The sequence below is a fragment of the Canis aureus genome, chromosome 16 (genome assembly GCF_053574225.1).
Source record: "Canis aureus isolate CA01 chromosome 16, VMU_Caureus_v.1.0, whole genome shotgun sequence".
In the NCBI taxonomy this organism is placed as follows: Eukaryota; Metazoa; Chordata; class Mammalia; order Carnivora; family Canidae; genus Canis; species Canis aureus.
In genome coordinates this window covers 9,191,108-9,206,286 of record NC_135626.1, presented here as the reverse complement: position 1 = coordinate 9,206,286, position 15,179 = coordinate 9,191,108, and the positions used below count along the sequence as shown (strand labels likewise).

Sequence of the window (15,179 nt, the reverse complement as noted above, 5' to 3'; positions counted from 1 at the left end):
GCTTCTCTCTTTCTCTGTGTCTCTCATGAATAAATAAATGAAATCTAAAAAAAAAAAAACCTAGATGACCTTGGTTATGGTGATGACTTTCCAAATACAACACCAAAGGCATAATCCGTGAAAGAAATAATTGATACTCTGGATTTCATTAAAATTAGAACCTCTGCTCTGTGAAAGACAATGTGGAGTGAGAAGAGAAACCAGACTCAGGAAACATTGTTGCATAAGACAGCTGATCAAGAACTGTCATGCAAAATATACACAAACCTCTTCAAACTCAACAATGAGAAAAAAAAAACAAACAAACAGGAGTGTCTGGGTGGCTCAGTCTGCTGACCATACAACTCTTGGTTTTGGCTCAGGTCATGATGTCAGGGTGGTGGGATTGAGCCCCATATTTCAGGCTCTGAGATCAGCGGGGAGTCTGCTTGAGATTCTCCCTTTCCCTCTCCCTCTGTCCCTTCCCCTGCTCTCGCTCTCTCTCTTAAAAAAAAAAAACTGATGAATAAATGGGCAAAAGACTTGGACACTTCGCCAAAGAAGATATACAGGTTGCAATATTTGAAAAAATGCTCCATATCCTATTTCATTGAAGGCTTTCAAATTAAAACAACAATGAGATATGATTACACACCTGTTAGACTGCCCAAAATCTGGAACACTGACACCCCCAAATACTGGTGAGGATGTGGAGCAATGGGAAGTCTCATCTATTGCTGGTGGGAATACAAAATGGCACCATCACTTTGGAAGACAGTTTGATGGTTTCTTAGAAAACTAAACATACTCTTAGCATAGGATCCAGTGATTGTGCTATTTATCTAAATGAACTGAAAACTTATGTCCATACAAAACCTGGCACATAGATGTTTATAGCTACTTTATTCATAATCCCTTAAACTTGGAAGCAACCAAGAGGCCCTTCAGTAGGTGAATGGGTAAACTGTGGGTACGTCTGGAGAATGGAGTATTATTCAGTGCTAAAAAACAAAAAAGAGCTAGCAAGACATGAAAAGACATCTAGGACCCTTAAATATATATTCCTAAGTCAAAGAAGCCAATCTGAAAAGGCTACATACTGTGTGATTCCAGTTATATGACAAGGAAAACAAAGGGAAAACTATGGAGGCAGTAAAAAGATCAGTGGTTGCCAGGGGTGAGACCAGGGAGTGATGAACAGACAGGACACAGAGGATTTTTAGGGCAGTGAAAGCCTTCTATGATATAATGATAGATACCTTTCTATGCATTTGTTTAAGCTAGATAGATTGTACAGCACAAAGAGTGAACCCTGATATAAACCATGGACTCTGGGTGATAATGATGTATCAGCGTAGTTTCATCAGTTGTAACCAAGGTACTGCTCTAGTGAGGGATGCTGACAGTGGAGGAGGTTGTGCATATATAGGGTGGCAGTAAGCATATTGGAAATCTCTGTACTGTCAGTTTTGCTGTGAACTTAAAACTACTCTAAAAAAATTAAGTCCTTAAAAAAATGGCCAAAGGAACTCATGCAGACAATTCCCAAAGATATACTAATTCCCAATAAGCTATTCTACATTATTAGTTATCATTGAAAATACAAATGAGGTACACTTTTAACGCAATAGGTTGACTGAAGTTTAAAAGATTCACAATAAGGAGTTTTGACAAGATTGTGGAAGAAAATGGAAGTCTTGCATTGGCAGATAGGAATGTAAGATGGTAAAAATTACTTTGGAAGGTTTCTTGTAAATTGCCTTAACCTTAAGGGCATACCCTGTAATGTAACGTTTCCACTCTTGGTTATTTATCCAAGTTAAGTGAAAACATGTCCATCGAAAGACTTGTACAGTAAATTCATAACAGTTTTATTCATCATACCAGAAAACTTAAAATCACCCAATATCCATCAGTAGATGAATGAAAAAAATTGTGGTATATTCACTTAATATCATACTCCATAATAAAAATGAATGCTGATACATGCAGTGACATCTCTGATCCTCATACCCTTTATTTTGAACAAACGAAGACTGACAAAATGTTACATAATGTATAATTCCATTAAAAAGAGTTCTAGTGTGCCTGGGCTGGCTCAGTCAGTCAGACACCTGATTCTTGAAATATATTTTTTTAAATTTTTATTTATTTATGATAGTCACAGAGAGAGAGAGAGAGGCAGAGACACAGGCAGAGGGAGAAGCAGGCTCCATGCACCAGGAGCCCGATGTGGGACTCGATCCCGGGTCTCCAGGATCGCGCCCTGGGCCAAAGGCAGGCACCAAACCGCTGCGCCACCCAGGGATCCCCAGACACCTGATTCTTGATTTCAGCTCAGGTCATGATTTCAGGGTTGTGAATTTGATCCCTGTGTTGGCCTATGCGACTATGCACTCGGCGTGGAGCCTGCTTAAGATTCTTTCTCTCTCTCTCTCAAAAAAAAAAAAAAAAAAAAAAAAGTTCGGGCAGTCCGGGTGGCTCAGCGGTTTAGCGCCACCTTCAGCCCAGGGCCTGCCTGATCCTGGAGTCCCAGGATGGTGTCCCATGTCGGGCTCCCTGCATGGAGTCTGCTTCTCCCTCTGCCTGTGTCTCTGCCTCTTTTTCTCTGTGTGTCTCTCATGAATAAATAAAATGTTTAAAAAAAAGTTCTAGAATTAAATGAATCTGTGGTGATAAATAAGGTGATAGAAATCAGATCACCAGTTCTATTTGGTGAGTATAGAGAAGGGGATTACTGCAGAGTGTCCCAAGAGCACTTTCTGGACGAAAAAACATGTTTTATATCATGATTGGAGATGGGTACATGAAAGTGTGGAGTTGTTAAAAGTCCTCAAACACTTAGAATCTCTGTTTTATTGTGTATGATTTTATATAAATTACATAAACTTGACAAAATGACTATGAGGCAAAAGTAAGATAAATGACATTGAAATCAGTAGCGATTATAACAAAAATTCAACAATTTATTAAGAAATTCGTTTCTTCTTTTTTAAAGATTTTATTCATTTATTTGACAGAGCACACAAGCAAGGGGAGTGGCAGGCAGAAGGAGAGGGAGAAGCAGGCTTGCCGCTGAGCAGAGAGCCTGATGTGGGGCTCAATCTCAGGGATCATGCATGACCTGAGCCAAAGGTAGAAGCTTAACTGACTGAGCCACCCAGGTGACCCAAGAGATCTATTTCAAATAGAAATAATAACGGTTCTCAGGCTTGTTGATTATGCAAATAATAATGAGGAATGAGTCACATGATCAAACTGGAGAAAGTACTGAAAACTTTTTTAAAGATTTATAAATTTGAGAGAGAGAGAAAGAGAGTGAGCATGTGAGCAAGGCGAGGTGCAGAGGGAGAGGGAGAAAGAATCCCAAGCAGATTTCTCACTAATAATGGAGCCTGATATCACACCTGAGCCAAAACCAAGAGTTAGATGCCCAACCGATTACTCAGGCACCCCGAAAGTACTGAAATTTTAACATAACTGACACATAAAAGTCACAATATGTTGCTAAAAAATGAGAACATCTATCACAACCTTGTAATAATGTGTCATCAATTCTAAATATTTAGGCTCAGTCACTACATCAGAAACTATGTGCTCTGAAATCTTATAGGTCATATGTGAAAAAGAACTTGATAGTAATTTTAATTTGACAATCTTAAAAATTTCATGACATCAGATTGAATAATTTGAAATAAACTTTTATAACATTTTTATTAAGATTTTATCTTATGAGAGAGAGAGAGAGAAGCAGACTCCCCACTGAGCCAAGAGCATGAGCCAAGAGCTGGACACATGCCCAGGATCCCAAGATCATGACCTGAACTAAAGGCAGATCCTTAGCTCACTGAGCCACCCAGGTGCTCCTATTTTATTTTATTTTTTTAAGATTTATTATTTGAAAGAGACAGGGAGTGAGGGGAGGGGCAGAGGGAGAGGAAAGAGAATCCCCAGCAGACCCTGCTGAGCGCACAGGCAAGGGTTCTGCCTCACAATCCTGAAATTAAGACCTGAGCCAAAACCAAGTCTCATGCTTAACCAACTTAGCCACATAGGCACCCCTAAAATTTTCTTTTTAAGTAATCTGTACACCCAACACGGGGCTCAAACTCACAACCCAGAGATCGAGAGTTGTGCACCCTACTGACTGAGCCACCCAGGTGCCCAAATCTTTCCTAAACTCTGAATAAAATTCCATCAACCTTGATAGAGAAAAGACTGCATTCCCTTTGTGTTCTCTATTGAAACTGATCTTCAACCTTATTGTCCAGGTCACTGAAGTGTGTGAAGCCACAATACACAATTTTTGTCGATTTATGTTTGCAGTTTTTTTGTTAGGGTGGGGTTTATATTGGTGGATTGTCTCTTTACAAAATGCATAATTTGTGCTAGTCATTCCAAATATTAATTTCATTCCTAATTTTGTACTTATGTACTGAGACTGTTGGGGTCTTACAGCCCATAACCCCAACCCTCCAGTTGCGTACATCCTGGATCAGTGAGTCAGGGGACATGATGTGGAGGGTTAAAAAAAGAAAAGTTTCCAGAAAAAACGCACTCAGTGCTACTTCATAAAACTAAAAAAGCCAGCAAATACACCAATAGATCATTCACAGGTTGAAAGCAAACGCAGTCTGTGGACTCAGAGGCAGCATGAAAGTGACTTGGGTTGGGCATCACTTTCTGCCTCCATCAGCACTTCCCTAAAAATATAAAAAGCTGCGGGCACCTGGGTGGCTCAGTAGTTGAGGGTCTGCATTGGGCTCAGGTCGTGATCCTGGGGTCCCGGGATCGAGTCCCGCATTGGGCTCTCCGCGGGGAGCCGGCTTCTCCCTCCGCCTCTCTGTCATGGGTAAGTAAAATCGTTAAAGAAGTATCAAAAACTGTACTAGTGACTGTTGGCACAAAGACCAGTATGTTCACTAAGGTTTGACCCAACCTGCACTCGCGCGGTCCCCCCCATCTCCTGAGACGCTACTACACGGGCGCGTGTGGGGTGGCAGGTCCCCGCTCCGCACGGCAGGCAGCGAGGAGCGCCGTGTTAGGGAGGCACCAGGTCAGTGTGAGCCCCTTGCCGGGAGAACGTCCTGCGGGGCTGCGCACACGAGGGCGGGGCAGCGAGGCCCGGGCGTTCTCCGAAGCCTCCCCGCGTCTGCGCCCGAGCCTGGCTGCGGACCCCGCTCCGCAGACACGTGGCCGCGCACGACGCGCGGGCGGGAAGCGGCGCCGGCTCCCCCTGGGGGGCGGGGCGGGGGGGGGCACGTGCGCAGAAGCGTCTAGAAACCCGGCGACCAACGGTCGCTCCGCCGTCAGTTCAGCGGCTCCAACGGACCGAGGGGGGAGGGGCGCCCCAGCCCCAGCCCCGCCCCTTCTGGAATGTTCTCCCGCCCGCGCCCCCGCCGTCCGCTCAGTCCCCGGGGACGGGTCCTGCGGTGAGGGTGAGGCCGTCGCTGGGCGCCAGTGCTCGCCAGCGCCCGCCCCCGTCAGTCGGCCGGTCGGCAGCCGCCCTCCGAGCAGAGGCCGCTGGAGGCACCGCGCCGTCGGGGTCAGCGGTAGGCGGCGGCCTTCACCGGACTTCGTGTATCCTTTTTCTGTAACGCGAGGGGTCTCATCTACCCCCACCTCAAAGTAGGCGTGGATTGAATATTATATCTTAGGTATTTAGAAATCAAAAAGCGGAAAAAAATTCTCGATTCGGAACACACCGTGCGGAAGCACCTGAGGCGTCGAAAAGAGAAGAAAAGTCACGGAACGGAAAAGACAGGAGGGTACGCGCCGGAGTCGCCGCGGGGAGGCCACATCCGGGAGCGGCCCTTGCCCGGAGGAGGTCCTGGGCGGGGCCGCGCTCAGCGCTCCGCGGCCCACGCCCCTCCCGTCCCCCCTCCACGGGCGCTCCCGATTGGCCGAGCCCGGCATCCCGGAAGTGACGTCGCACCCCGGCCTCCCGGCGGAGTCGGGGCGCCTCTCTTCCCACGTCCCGCCCCTCGTCGCACCAAAACAAGAAAGCGGCGGCCGGGGCGGGGCCTGCGCTTGGCGGACGCGGCGCGCCGGAGGTGGGGGGCGGGGCCTCCGCGCGCGGCGCCGCCGGGTTGGGAGGCCGGGTGGGGACGGAGGCTCCGGGGCGCTGTGCCGCACATCCGCCCTCGGCCGGCTGTTGAGCCGAGACATGGAGGTGGGCTAGCCGCCGACGCGAGGCCGAGCGGGGTGAGGAGAGCGGCGAGCTCGAGGCTGCGGGCCCGGCGGCCCTGAGCGCTCGCGCGGCTGGTGCGCGCGGGGCCGCGTGGAGTAACCGCCGCGGCGCGTGAGGCCCGGGCGGCGGGTGGGGGAGGGGCGGCGCGAGCGGGGCCGCTTCCTCAGCGGGGCTGCGGCCGGCGGCGGGAGCAGCCCGCGGGGCCGCCTGCAGCCGGGTCCCGGGACCCCCGGACCCCCGCCCCTCCCTCGCCGTCGTCTCCCCCGCGGCCTCGTGCCAGCTGCCGTCGGTCTGGCCACTGGTAGTTTGTTTGAGGATGAGTCGGGGGCTCTCCGGAGACCGCGTCGGTCCTCGCGCCCCGGGGTCCTGCTCCCCGTTTCGGAGAGAGTGCTGGTCCCGGTGGCGCCCCCCTTCGCCCTGAAGGTCCCGGGGCTGGAGGGGGCGGAGGGCGCGGTTGCCCGACGCTCGCCGACCGGGGGTGTGGGCGAGGTGCCGGGCCGTAGCCGTCCGTGCGCGGGGACCCCTTGCCCGGGCCGGGCCCGCGGGCGGGCGGGCGGATTGGCAGCATCTGCCTCCACTCTGTAGGGTTAACGAGAATGACGCTCACATGTTGTAGCGAAGCCACTTCGTCAGTTTCGTTTTGTTTTCTCTCTTATTTCAGAAATGTTATTTTGGGGCCAGACTCTGGGTATATAGGAGTGCAAATCCTCACCCGTTCACAGATAAGCCTAGGAGTCTCGACTGAGAGGATCACTTCTCTGTAGGCCATTAGCCCAGGTAATTATTTTCTAAAGAAACATTTAAGACGTTTTTCTGTCGCTGAATGTGTGTCAAGCACTGGAGTAAAACTGCACAGAACGGATCGCTGCCCCGATGGACTCAGGGTGGGTGGGGATGGAGCAAGTAGGCGGTGGGGGTGGGGACGCAAACCAGCCACAGAGGCACGGGCAGGGTCCTCACGGGCGGAAGGGGGGGTGGGGACGCCCAGGGACGCTCTGCACACGGTAGCTCTCAGAGCTCTGTCAGAACCACCGGGACGTCGTTTTAAAATAGGGAACCTGGATTTTATGTCTCCTCTCCTTAAGCTCCTTTGCTAACTCCGGTGTGCATTTAGGGTTAAAAACGAGGCAGGGGGACACAGGGCAGATTCGGTTCTCAAGGCAGGAAGGAGCTTCTGTAAAGGGAGGGAAATGCCAAACACTATGAAGCATTTTAGGAAGAGCAAGTGAGGGAGGATGGCAGGAAATGCTGAAGCTGGTTAGGGAGGGCCTTCTGTGAGGAGGTCAAAAATCTGAATTTTATTCTCAAGCTGTGAGAATTGAAAGCTTACTTTTCGCTTTACCCTTCAGCATTTTGGAGGGAGAATTCATTGGTGATGGATGAAACAAGAGCCAGAGACATTATTTAGGCTTCTGTAACGCACACAAATAGTGGAAATGTATTCTACTAAGACGGTGGCAGCGTCACTGAGAGTGAAGTACAGATGTAATCAAGGGGATAGACTTGATGGAATTTATCAGTGTGGGGGCTCAGGGTAGAGACTGTACATGGGTAATTACCAGGTTACTGATTTGAAAACTGTAGAGATAGTGATGTCATGAATATAGGGCACACAGGGCAGGTTAACAGATACAAGGGAGGGGTTTTATTCTGTTTTTGTCTTTGAGGTGCCTGTGAGGTGACTAGAAGTTAACTTCGTGCAGCTGGATATTGAACGTATCTGAGAGGCTAGGCTATGCTTCAAAAGAGGCAAGTAATAAACGTCTGGGATTTGGTAATAGATTATTAGGGACTTGGACTGCTTATTTCAACATGCAGTGAAATGTAAAGGTGGAAGCCAGACTGCCAGGGAGCTGAGGAAGTGAATCGAGATTACTTTTTTTCAAGAAGTTTAGCTGAGAAAGGTAGAGGGAAGTGATTGCCGGCTAATAGTGAGAAATGGCCCCAGGGCACGTTGGTCCTACTTCTGGCAAAGTGTCCTATTTTATTGACACATTGGCTCCCTTTTTGATGCTCACGGTGTGGCTCTTCTGTAGTTTGAGGGTTCCCTGGGCACTGCCATCTGTGGCTTAGTAATGGTTCCAAGCAGTTGAAATCTGAAATGAACAAAACTGACTTTCAGAAGAACTAAGTTGTGCAAAAACTTACATGCTTTGTGGTCATCTACCTGCAGTTTTCCCTTAAAAATAAAAATTTACATTATGTGCCTCATTTAGATTTTTTTGGGCTCACCTATCAGGCCAATGATGATTTTAGATTTAGGGATATAACCACCCATTTTTATGGCCTTTTGAGAGGAATCATGGAAACTTTTTTCTGCTGTTGACCTGCTCTATCCTACATTTTGGGGTATGGGAGAAGGCTAGCTCTTTGAGTGAAATAAAAAGACTCCTTAATTTTCGTAATGGAAAGTTTTTTTGGCTAAGTGTTAATTTTATTTTGTTTTGTTTTTAAATGATTTTATTTACTTATTCATGAGAGACACAGAGAGAAACAGGCAGAGGGAGAAGCAGGCTCCATGCAGGGAGCCCGATGTGGGACTTGATCCCCATACTCCGGGGTCATGCCCTGAGGAGAAGGCAGATAGTCGATCGCTGAGCCACCCAGGCGTCCCCAATTTTTTCAGTTTTGATTGACTGCACAAATCCTGCTTGATACAACAACCATTGAGAAGTCTCCAAGGAGTTTCACTTTCTGTTTTTAGATCTTCTAAGTTCACTCCCCACTTTGAATTAGATCACCAGAAAAAAACAGCCTCTGCAGACTTTTAACTTCTAATATTGTGATATTGGTCTTTTAATCTAAGAAACTCTTTCTTTGAATAATTTTATATTATTCAAAACCATAATACCCATTTTGCTATTTGGTGTTCCCTAGTTGGCTGTACACTTGCCACAGGGTAGGCATTAGTAGAAAAAAATTGAATTAGAATTAGTATCAGGAAGGAGTAGGATTCTCCAGCTGAACTAGCCTACTTCTTAAAAATTTTTCAAGTGAGCAGTGTCTACCTCACGTTATTTTTGTTCCTGCATTTCGGGAAGCTCCTCATTTAGGACTTAGTGAAATAGTCTTTTTTTTTTTTTTTAATTTTTTATTTATTTATGATAGTCTCACACACAGAGAAAGAGAGGCAGAGACATAGGCAGAGGGAGAAGCAGGCTCCATGCACCGGGAGCCCGACGTGGGATTTGATACCGGGTCTCCAGGATCGCGCCCTGGGCCAAAGGCAGGCGCCAAACCGCTGCGCCACCCAGGGATCCCCGTGAAATAGTCTTCTAAATGAGTTTTGATTTGTCCTTTTTAATGTCCTTTTCTGTATGTTTTCTAAATGTCCCTTTTTGTTTGTTCTCTTCAGCTTTAATGTTGAAAGCCACCCTGAGTTCTTTTAAGAACTTAGAATGAGAAAAGCATACAATTAGTACTTAATAAATTTAAAAACCTCACATGACAGATGCATGTATTTGATTTTACTGAACGCATTTTTACATGATTCTTTAATCGATAAAAAAACATAATTTAAAAAAAGAATCCGCTTCTTTTAGGAACTGGCATTATGCCAAAAAAGCCTCAGCAGTGAAATAAAATTTCTATCAAGATGTCATTAATTTTCCATTAGCAGAGATTTTTGTACTCTTGAGCTTCAGGATAATGCATTTATTTGACAACATCACACTGCTGTGTTTCTGTACCCAAATATTCAATGACTTGGTCATGTTTCTTACTTAACCTTTTAGTGTCTTTTCTCCCTCCCTGAAAGGAAATTTTTTAGACCTTTTTTCCTATGAATTTCCCATGAATTTTTTTTCTTTTTTTTTCTTCCCCATGAATTTTAAACCACCAATACATTATATATCTCTTTAGGTACTTTATGCATATCTGTGCCTTCACATAAAGAGAGGTAGGACTGTTTTGTGTCCCACTAACCAGTTTTTGTCTCCTTGAGGATGATGTCACCACTGATGACAAATGCCTGGGTTAGGTCCATCCAGTTATGAAATGGCCTTATTGTTGGTGGACACTTGGGTTTCTGACTTGTTTCCCATTAATTAGGCTGATATTTTACATTTGTTGGATAGTTAATTTGAGGTTAAATTTCTGTAGATCAGGCTTGTTGGATATTTTCCTGGCCTGATTCCAATAAATCATTTTCGTAGGAAAGAACACTTGCTTCATTCCTCATAGGTGGCGTTTTCTTCCTTGTTGCAGACCGGCTCTTAGTTGTATAGGTAAGGGTCACTTTGGCTTTGTCCGATGTTTTCCTCGAGCATGGACTGGACATACGGGTTTTGGAGAAGCATCTCACAAGGTTGAAGTTCCTTCCTCAGTACATTATGTGAGAGGTTATCAACTCTGGGGTTGTGAGCCTTGATTACTTGGTTAATAAGTTTGTATTTGCCAGATGTCTCCACTGTAATGTTACAGTATCCCCCTTTTCCATACTCCATTTTTTGACAGTGAGTCACCAAGTCCAGCCCACACTCAAGATGTACCTCTTGGAAGAGAGAGTATCTATATGTATTACTTGGAATTCTTCTGTAAGGAAGGTTGCTCTCCCACCTTTATTTATTCATTCATTTATATTGGAATGGATTCATGTGTATCTATACTGTGGGGTATAATCCACAATTACATTGTTCGATTTTGTTGATCAGATTGTTTCAGTTTTGGTCATCCAGAGCTCTTTCAGGTTGGCTTCTATGTTCCTTTGACATGCCCACATCCTTTTGTATTTTGATTACTTTATGATACTTCGAGGCTCACCTTGTATTTTTGTTTAGCCATTATACACTGCTTACTAATTGCGAGCTTTGTATTTACTTTTATATGCATTTACTTAGGGATAAAAAGATTGCATCTTTTTTTATTACAGTTCATTATTACAGCTCATCTTTGGATTTTGCCTTCCATCCTGTTTGCTAATCCACTCTGTCATGCTGTCTGTAGTTCTCATAAACCTGCCTCATTCGTGTATCTTTACTCAAATCTTTTGACACATTTGGTTCTTGGGATTTCCTCATTTCCTGGTACCTTCCTGTTACTTTGCTCTTTTTGACACTGCTAAGGTTTGGAAAATTACTTTATCTTAACCCTTTCACATGAGTTTGGTGGAGGCTCTGGTGGTATACAAACAAAAAATTGGAGACAGTCAAAAATTCTAAGTAACAAACTTAGTAGCAATAGATGATTAACATTTGTAGCTGTTACAGTTTACAATGGGTTATGGGCAGCAGTTCATACACATATGTGCAGATTCTTGTATCCATACTTTTTAAACCAGAGAAAGTTCCCTGAGTTTTTGTTACTGGTATGAATTAATACTTAAAGGTTTTTACTTTTTCACGGGTTTCTGGAAAACATGTCTTCTAGGAATGTAAAGGTTCCCTGAACTTTTGACTTGACTCCAGTATATCACTAGAACACCGTAATCATTGATAAGTCTCTGTCTCTATAATTTTCCATCAATACTTCCCAGTTTTGAGCTTTATCTGTAGTACAATTATGTATTACATGATGTTTTTTACTAAGTGCTTTGCCTCATATTTTTTTTACATGTCAAAGGTAAAGTTTTTTTAAAAAGGGCTTAAATTTGAGTTTAGTCAGTCATTGATAAGCTGGCAGAACATTCTGGATATGGTGGAGTCACATGCTTAGTTGGAGACGACAGTCACACAGAAGAGGCCTGAAGTATTATTTTTTTTTTTTTAGTCTTTAGATGTTGTCTTTTCTGGATGCAGGTGCAGAATGAGCACATGTTGTTGGTGTACGCCAGGTGGCATTTCCACCGTTGACTTCCTGCAGCGGTATGCATCCAAGATCTACTCCAGTGAGTTTCAAACAGCTGATGAAGACCTCTGCTACTGCTTAGAGTGTGTGACTGAATACCACAAAGCAAGGGATGAGCTGCCATTCTTGCATGAGGTAATTTACATTTGATGGACAGTACTTTTCAGAGCTTGGTAATGATGAAGAGAAAAAACTGTGAACTCTTTTGGAAGCATTCAGGAAACAAGATTGACAGATGGAATTGAATTGAAACCTAAAGCAGAATTTTAGGATCACTCGCTTTTAGTCATTGTGCTATAAAGCAATTTTATGACTTGATGTATGGAGTCTTTTTAGTTTATGTTTTTAAGTCTGTATATTTGACAGTGTTGCATTCATATGTCTAAATGGCTTGGGTTGTTTTTTTATTGGTTGATTCTTTTTTCTCTTTTCATTTTTTAACGGGTAAATGGTATAAACTTCTAAGGGCAAGTATATTTGCTGGTCATAGTGACCAGAGTGAAACAAATTTAAAAATGTGGCTTTGAATATTTGTTTTATTACATGAAAAACACAATCAGACTGTAGAGATACGTACAGATATATAGGTAGGAGGAGAGGTTAATTATGAATCTATTGAGAAATTTTTTGTATTTACAGTTTCCTAGTTACTAAAGCTAACCAGTATCTTTATGCTGACGCTAATTTTTAAGGTGGGTACCTGTGGCTAGTCCATGGAAGTGAAGACAGAGAAGCTCCAACTTCTCATCCCCTCCTACCTTTTTGTAGGGAGTGGATGGTGGAGCTCATCGCAGGACTTGAACTCATGACCCTGAGATTAAGACCCGTGATCAAGAGTTCGATGCTTAACCAGTTGAGGCACCAGGTGCCCTATCATTCCCTTTTTAATAGTTGATAAGGGATGTTGAGATACTTATAGCAAAACTCTGCAAGAGCAGTGTTTACACACCTCATGCTGCATGTAGTCATGTATCATAAGAGTGGCCTTGTTTTAGTGACTGTTTCTTCAGATAAATCTAATGTGATATCTACTGCTTCTTTAAACTGTATTTTTGTACTCAGAAAGGTTTCTAAAAAGATCATGACATCCAGTATTTTGTTGATAGTAAGATATAAAACATGCAACTGATTTTTCTTTTTCTGTAGGTTTTATGGGAATTAGAAACCTTACGTCTCATAAATCACTTTGAAAAATCCATGAAGGCAGAAATTGGAGACGATGATGAATTGTATATAGTAGACAATAATGGAGAGGCACAGCTGTTTGACTTTACTGGCCAAGACTTTGAAAATAAGCTTCGAGTTCCTCTTCTTGAAATACTGAAATATCCTTATCTGCTTTTACATGAGCGTGTTAGTGAGTATCATGGGTGTTAAACAAGTTTTATTAGTCTTTTTTTTTTTTTTAATATTTCACCTATTTATTCATGAGAGACACACACAGAGAGAGAGGCAGAGACACAGGCAGAAGGAGAAGCAGGCTTCATGCAGGGAGCCCAATGTGGGACTCGATCCCGAGACTCTAGGATCACGCCCTGGGCGGAAGGCAGGCCTTAAACCGCTGAGCCACCCAGGGAGCCCGTTTTATTAGTTTTATTTTAAGAATTGTAAGAAGTTTTATCTATATTGAAAATTTGCTTGTTAAAGTTTTAGGATATTAATTAGGATATTTAATAGTTTTTCCCAATATTTAGTATGGAAGTTTCAAACATACAGAAAAGTGAATGATATGGTGAATGCCATATATTCAGCACATAGATTCTATAGTTGCTAACATCTTGCCGTATTTTCTTTATCACACATTTATTTATCCTTCAGTTAATTTTCATACTTGTAATTTGTCTGTAGCAGAGTTCTTCAACGTTGGCACTAATTGGTATTTTGGACTGGGCACTTGGTTGTGGGGGCTGTGCTGTCTGTTATAGGATGTTAGTGGTATCGCTGGCCTCTTCTCTACTAGGTGCCAGTAGCACTCTGCTCTTCCCCCCTACCTGGATTGTGACAACCAAACTGTCTCCACATATTGCCAGGTGTCCCTTGAGCATTGAGGGGGCAGGAGTGGAGAGAGGCAAAACCATCCATGGTTGAGAACTACAGGTCTGTAGTAATTTCCACTAATTACTGCAGTATGGCATATTACAGCTGCCTAGATTTGGGTCATTTAGCATTTCTTAACATGAATCTCACAAAAGTAAAGACATTTTTGTGATCCTTTTTCCCCCCACAAATAGCAGTACCTTTAAGTAATCTAGTATGTAGTCCGTATTCAGATGTTCCTCATAGTTGCAAAATGAGGTTTTTGGCAGGTTTGCCTAAATAAGAAACCAATCAGGGACCCATATATTACATGGGTTCATATTTTGTATATCTCTTTAAATCCAAAACCATCAACTTGTACACATTTTCTTTCTTTTTCCTTTCCTTTCCTTTCCTTTCCTTTCCTTTCCTTTCCTTTCCTTTCCTTTCCTTTCCTTTCCTTTCCTATTTTATTTATTTATTCATAAGAGAGGCAGAGACACAGGAAGAAGGAGAAGCAGGCTCCCTGCAAGGAGCCCGATGTGGGACTTGATCCTGGACCCCAGGATCACGCCTTGAGCCAAAGGCAGACGCTCAACCACTGAGCCACCCAGGCGTTCCTTTTTTTCTTTTATTTGCCATAACCTTGATTCATTGAGACCATATAGTTACCCTGTAGGATAATGCACTTTCTGGATTTTTCAGATTGCTTCCTTGTGATGTTAATTTCTTTGTTCTTTGTATTTTCAGTAAACTGAAAAGATCTTAAAAGTCTTGGTTAGGTACGTCAATTGTTTCTAAATAAGTTCTAAATAATTAGGTTCTAAAATTCTAACAAGTCAGTTTCCAAGCATTTATTGATGGACACTGTATCCAAGAAAAATACAGGAATGATCATTTTTCACCAAACAAACACACCTATGTAGCCAGCACCCAAACAAACCATTAATAGGATCCAAGTGCTTCCTTCATGCTTTTCCAATCATTACCACTGTTCCCCAAAGCTGTCTTCTATCACTAACAATGCTCATAGAAGTTTGAGAAATTAAAGATAAGGTAAATGTAGGACATTTCTCAAAGATTAGTGTGAAGATTTCCGTAAAGCAACAGAAACAGAACAGTGCAAGCCTGGATAGACTTGTGAGATGGTGTTGAGTCCAGAAATGAACCAATCATATTTGGGAAGCTTGTTTGATGATGGTAGCTTTTC

At 43.8% G+C, this 15,179-nt stretch overlaps 1 protein-coding gene and 1 long non-coding RNA gene across 18 annotated transcripts in view; one reads left to right on the top strand and one right to left on the bottom strand.

Moving 5' to 3' along the window:
* Positions 1-5,830, bottom strand: part of LOC144285711 (uncharacterized) — a 33,193-nt gene extending 27,363 nt beyond the window's left edge. Inside the window, exons 1-2 of one of the 5 annotated variants that reach the window (XR_013353941.1) lie at positions 5,685-5,825; positions 4,709-4,822 (exon numbers count right to left, since the gene is read on the bottom strand). This is a non-coding gene — a long non-coding RNA (uncharacterized LOC144285711). Of the gene's footprint in view, positions 1-4,708; positions 5,020-5,684 lie in introns of those variants that run through there. The other 4 variants (XR_013353945.1, XR_013353942.1, XR_013353939.1 and 1 more) reach the window with 4 other exon arrangements.
* Positions 5,428-15,179, top strand: part of SETX (senataxin) — an 80,222-nt gene continuing 70,470 nt past the window's right edge. For 7 of the 13 annotated variants that reach the window (XR_013353937.1, XR_013353935.1, XM_077851179.1 and 4 more), the window contains exons 1-5: positions 6,047-6,183; positions 6,831-6,946; positions 7,837-7,918; positions 11,905-12,088; positions 13,100-13,310. Coding sequence is in view for 11 of the 13 variants with exons in the window: in XM_077851179.1 (XP_077707305.1) it covers positions 7,905-7,918; positions 11,905-12,088; positions 13,100-13,310 (409 nt within the window). In the remaining 2 variants the exon portion in view is untranslated. Of the gene's footprint in view, positions 5,748-6,046; positions 6,184-6,830; positions 6,947-7,836; positions 7,919-11,875; positions 12,089-13,099; positions 13,311-15,179 lie in introns of those variants that run through there. The other 6 variants (XM_077851173.1, XM_077851176.1, XM_077851174.1 and 3 more) reach the window with 6 other exon arrangements.